This window comes from Bidens hawaiensis, unplaced genomic scaffold, assembly GCF_021521415.1.
Source record: "Bidens hawaiensis isolate Kalapana, Puna unplaced genomic scaffold, B.hawaiensis_p1.1 tig00021536_1, whole genome shotgun sequence".
NCBI classification, from domain to species: domain Eukaryota; kingdom Viridiplantae; phylum Streptophyta; class Magnoliopsida; order Asterales; family Asteraceae; genus Bidens; species Bidens hawaiensis.
Window position 1 is genome coordinate 175,368 of NW_027493355.1, and position 5,492 is coordinate 180,859.

Sequence of the window (5,492 nt, forward strand, 5' to 3'; positions counted from 1 at the left end):
TACAAACACCAGCCCATTAACGTCTATACCCGCCTAAAGCCTTACTGTCTGCACAATAAGGAGTAGCCGAGAAGTTATGCTAGTAACTGTCATAGCGCTTGTTTAATATCAGTGTCAATCACTCAATCGTTTCGTTGGGATGTCGACGTTTATTATATAAAATTATACCTTGTAATCGGAGATAGCATCTCTCGAATTGGGTTGATATGTTTCAATAATTGAATCGTTGTTTGAGTCTAATTTTTAGATTCTATCATAGTGTAACTACACCTCACCTCGCATTCTCCGCCGTGGCTCACGCCAGCAAAACCGCAAAAGCGGAGTCTCTGGACCACCTTCATACGCTCAAGTATTGTTTTGTGGTTTTGCAAAGACTCGGGTCTATGACCCGGTGTGAATTTGCTATGTTCCTCTTCATAACTGCAAAACCACAAGACCGGAGTCTCTAGACCACCCTCATATGTTCAAGTATGGTTTTGCTTTGCTCTATTTTTACTTTAGACCAGCAAAACCACAAGACCGGAGTCTCCGGACCACCCTCATACGCTCAAGTATGGTTTTGCAGAGACTCCGGTCTATGACCCCTTGTGGTTTTGCTCCGTTCCACTTCAAACCAGCAAAACCACAAAAGTGGAGTCTCTGGACCACCCTCATACGCTCAAGTATGGTTTTGCAGAGCTCTGATCCGCTTTAGACCTGCAAAACCATAAAACCGGAGTCTCTAGACCACCCTCCGACCCCTTCTAACAAGTGTTTTATGGTTTTGCAAGTTCTAACGCCGGGACGGAGAAGATGAGGTGTGGTCACAATTATCACTAATCAAAGTGGATGAAAACAAACACAAATTAAGAGCATAACTAAGGATCCAACAAATAATAATAATAATAATAATAACAAAAGTATCATAATTGGAGGGAAAATTGAGTTAGTTACCTCATGCCGATATTGAATGATGAATTAGGGGTTTTTCCCTCCAGACAAACAAAAGAAAAACGTGAATTACGTAATAATAATAAGATGATGATTATAATTCTTCACTGCACATAGACGTGTTTAGATCAGAATTCAATAGAACAGCAGCAGCAGACTAATGATTGAAAATGAAGTAAGATACCAAATTTGGAGTACAAGTCTTTTTGGATCAGTGACGTCTTTTTTAGCTTGTAACTTATGCATTAAAAGTTGTATCGTGTCTTGTTTTTTACAGATAGTGATGAAGGTGTCGAATGGATAAAAAGAGGTTTTAAGGACTCACTAAAAATTTAAACTTTATTTGGCAAAAGGGTCTTTAAAAAAATAAAAACTCTTTGCCATAATATTGGCTTTATAAATCTTTGAACACATTTTTTTTTAAGAATTACTCTTAATTTTGGAGTGAGTCTTTCTAAGACGAGATGTCAACGATTCATAATAATTTTGATGTTCTAGACCTGACTCAACCAGAAACATCACAGAGCCATCCCTCTTTTTCCCATTTCTTCTCAAAACCACTCAAGCACGGAACCATGAGAAACCGGCTTGTACATCCCGGACTACGTGGAAATACCCCCAGCTTCTCCCGGACTGGACTCCACTCTGTATGCTCTTATATAAGATTATTTGCAGTAACCTAAATTGGACAAGTTGACTTTCACCATTTCCATTATTCATTTTTGGGGAGTTTAAGGTGTGATGGAGAAGATATAATTAATATTGTGTTATCACTTTTACGGCTTCATGGTCTGAAAACCATTGTACAATGTTGTCTAGTCTTATTAGTTTTGCAATTGCAAGAACGTGTTAGCTACAAATTTTATAAGCAAAATGAAACTACAAACACAACAAAATAAACAATCATAATTCATTGAAACCATTTTGTACTTCCATCACTTGATAATTACACAATAATCACAAAATTAGTGGGACTTATATACAATTACTCTTAGGGACGAACATCATCTTCAGAGACCAATTTTTACAAACAGACCGAATATTAATTAACACGATTCTATATCAAACAATTAATAACCTATCATATGTACGGATTTATGTGTGAAGTGTAATCTCGGATTCCTGCACCTTCCCAACCCATCCACTCTTCCCACATGTCCCAATCTGGATCGTCCATTCCTCTCATCGGCTCGTCTATCCCTGCATCCGACGATCCATACATGTCCACCTCACTCGCACTTGTTTCCTCTCTCAAATTACTCATCACCACCTACAAAATCATTCATGTTTATAAGTTTCAAATTTTAACTAATCAATAACACATCACTTTTGAACTTGAATTCTAGATTATTAATAGGCTTCATCTATATATCCATGACCCCATCTATACGACTCGTATTACCATCCATACTAGTCGTATGACCCTATAAGGCTATTTTTTTTCAATGGTTAAAACGACAAGTTTTCTGACATCTATTTTTCTAACGGCTAGTTTTAAAGTTGAATGAGTAAAACGAATCACCTTACAACCTTATATATATTAGTTTCAATGTCGTGTCAAATAAGTTGCAATGAAATCTGTGTTGATTCAAATAAATAATGAAATCTCGTATCTTGTCAATTAATTTACATCAAACAAACTAAATAGAATCTTATACGGCCGGAAATAAAGTTGCTTTTATACGACCAGTATGATCATATAGATACATACAACTCGTATAAAAGCACAGTCAACGACAATTCTGACACCCATGTATTGTGTCAGGTACAAAAAAGTCATACGAGTCATACAACCAGATTAAATCTACATAGAGTGAGAGTGAACATACATCGTAAGCTTCGTTGATTTCATGAAACTGTACTACACAATTGCTTCCTCTACACACATCCGGATGATACTGAAATTCGATCAAAAACAAAAGTGTGACTAACTGACTAATTAAGGATATAATTAACAAACTCATTACCTTTAAAGCAAGTTGTCTAAAGGCTTTTTTAACCTCGGATTCAGAAGCATCAGGACGTATACTTAACGTTTTATAAGGATCAGATGTTACCGAACTAGACGAAACACATGTAACACTAACCTTAAAACTACGCTTCACCGTCTTTTTCGCGTTAGTATTCTTTAATGAAACGTACCCGTTGATCATTCCAGCTGCACTAGCCATTAATTCAATATATTTCACAAGTTGAGATATTACGAAAATCAGCCTTTGTGGATTGATAAATATACGTGAAGGTTGTTGATGAATTATATAAATGATGTAATAGTGATCAAAGGGTCTCAGATATTTGATTTGAATAATTAATAATAATAATAATAATAATAATAATAATGATACAACAAATGAATGGAATAATGTTAATAATTTAATATGATCGATAGAGTGAAAGAAAGGGTCAATAAATGATGAAGAAATGGCATCCATTGGATCGAAGATATAGGATACAAACTAATGTGTGTTTAGGTGTTGTGTGCGATGAATGACGTGTGTATTAGTGTTTTGTGGTTTACATGGCTTATCTTATTACAACTTCTAGTTTTAGAATATTTTTTAGATTTAAAAAATTCAATTTCATAATTTTTTTCTCCGAGCAAGTATAAGTTTTTATGCACGAGAAAATGACTATAAGATCATACGCTATGGGCGCTATGCAGAAAAACATCAAAGTTTCTAGTGCTCACGTGACGTTGACGTGGCACTGTGGAGGGTCTTCAATGCCCCCCACAATAGAGAACAGCCTAATAAGTAATAACCACCTTGACTAACAAGGTTTTTTCAAAATGGCTATTAAATTTGTTGTGTTACAGCTAAAATATTTTTATACAAAATGACGAAGAATGACGCAAAAGAATTGGTGGCGCAGGAGAGGATGACCCATGAGTTTTAGGTTGGCGTAGAAGATTAAGGTTGGTGCGGAAGATTCTCATCGCGGACCAATATTGACGCAGGAGGCATATGGGTTGTCACAGCCTCACACGGAAAAAAAATCAAAAGCTATTGTAGTAATTAAAAATAGTGAAGGTTATTTTCAATTTTTTTTTTTTTTTGAATAAATGAGGCTATTTTAGTGGATTTTTTTATTATTGGTCCACCTTTAATAGTCTTCACAAAATTAACACTATTCATATACAAGTATTTCAAGAACATGGTTAAATAAAATTACATAAAAGAAAATGCTCATATGCATCTTCATCTAATAGTTGATGAGTCTTTCTTTGTTTGTAGTGAAACTTGGAAATTTGTATGTAACTTAAATATCTCACAAAAAAGGCAAGTTGTCTGATTTTTTTTATAAGTTCCCTACACAAATATCTCATTTCTTTTTGGATAAGAATGAGTGTGTGTTTATTATGTTTTGTTTTCCTTTTTTCTTTGTGTTTTTGTTCGTGAGGTATCATTCAATATGTCTTGTAGTTAATATATCTTATCAAAGCTCTCTATTAAATTGCTTTGTAAAGTAAAGCTGTCATTAAGATGGAAATCAGTGGGTTCTTTTTTAATAGTTTTAATTATCATTCTATATTTTTTTTTATTAAGATACATATAATAGGTTGAGTTTGCAGGTCTTTTCACAAGAATCAAAAGTTATGACTTATTGATTATAAACGATTAAACTTTACTTATTGGAATTTATAGCTTAAAATCTTAAATATGAATCTTTCGGTTATAATTCCAAAGTAAGTTTAGTATATCATTATCAATTCATAATTAGATGTTTAAGTATCTCGGTGAAAAAAAGGTGGGGACATGAGGACATCTTACAACTGATAACAATTTGCGGGTTTGCAATGGGCCATATAACATCAACATGAAAATTGGTAATCCTAGTCTCATATATAATTGTAAAACTATTAGATATCAGGTAACTATATACAATATCCAGTTTAATGCATGTCGGTTAATTACCAATCGTTATCTGTTATACCCACAGTTCTCTAGTACACTCGTAGCTAGGATTTCCTACTACATTACATTTTCTTACCACATTCAAGGTTTTTGCATAAATTTATGTTACTAACAACTAAAACAAATTTAAATACGATAAATTATATATATATATATATATATATATATATATATATAAATTTATGTTACTAACAACTAAAACAAATTTAAATACGATAAATTATATATATATATATATATATATATATAATTACTAGAAATAAAGAGAGAAAATCAAAATAAAATATATATGAGCATATGACTCGTATCCAAGTCCGTAATTATTTTTATCAATATTATATCCGAATATACATCCTGAATGTTTCGAGTTTCAGGCCTTCCGGCCTATGTCATTTTTTTCCCATCCCTAATGAAACACCCTCTCACAATATACGAATATATCATATACGAGCTAAGTGTAAGCTATAAAAGCAACCGAAATATTAAAGAACCTTTGGGCCAGCCGAATTTGAAGATGGGCTGTTGATAACAAGTCAGAAGTTACTGATGGAGTGATGGTCCACAATTCAGATTCTACTTTGCTTTGGAGTATATAGAGGTTAAATCTATTAATGGTTTGGGCCAATTCTTACCATCAGGCCCATCACT

At 33.6% G+C, this 5,492-nt stretch overlaps 1 protein-coding gene across 1 annotated transcript; it reads right to left on the bottom strand.

Annotated features, from left to right (window-relative positions):
- Positions 1 to 1,978: 1,978 nt before the first annotated feature.
- LOC143563829 (chaperone protein dnaJ 8, chloroplastic-like) lies at positions 1,979 to 3,210 on the bottom strand. The gene is made up of 3 exons (XM_077051288.1): positions 2,898 to 3,210; positions 2,760 to 2,828; positions 1,979 to 2,200 (listed from the first exon to the last, which is right to left on the bottom strand). Exons 1-3 carry the CDS (start codon positions 3,099 to 3,101, stop codon positions 2,012 to 2,014), a joined length of 462 nt encoding a protein of 153 aa, XP_076907403.1. The 5' UTR covers positions 3,102 to 3,210; the 3' UTR covers positions 1,979 to 2,011.
- Between the last annotated feature and the right edge of the window lie 2,282 nt (positions 3,211 to 5,492).

Coding starts and splice junctions, on each gene's coding strand:
- LOC143563829 (XM_077051288.1), bottom strand. CDS start 3,101: ATGGCTAGTGCAGCTGGAATGATCAACGGGTACGTTTCATTAAAGAAT. Junction 2,829..2,897: donor TTAGACAACTTGCTTTAAAG/GTAATGAGTTTG, acceptor ATCGAATTTCAG/TATCATCCGGATGTGTGTAG. Junction 2,201..2,759: donor AAATCAACGAAGCTTACGAT/GTATGTTCACTC, acceptor ATGATTTTGTAG/GTGGTGATGAGTAATTTGAG.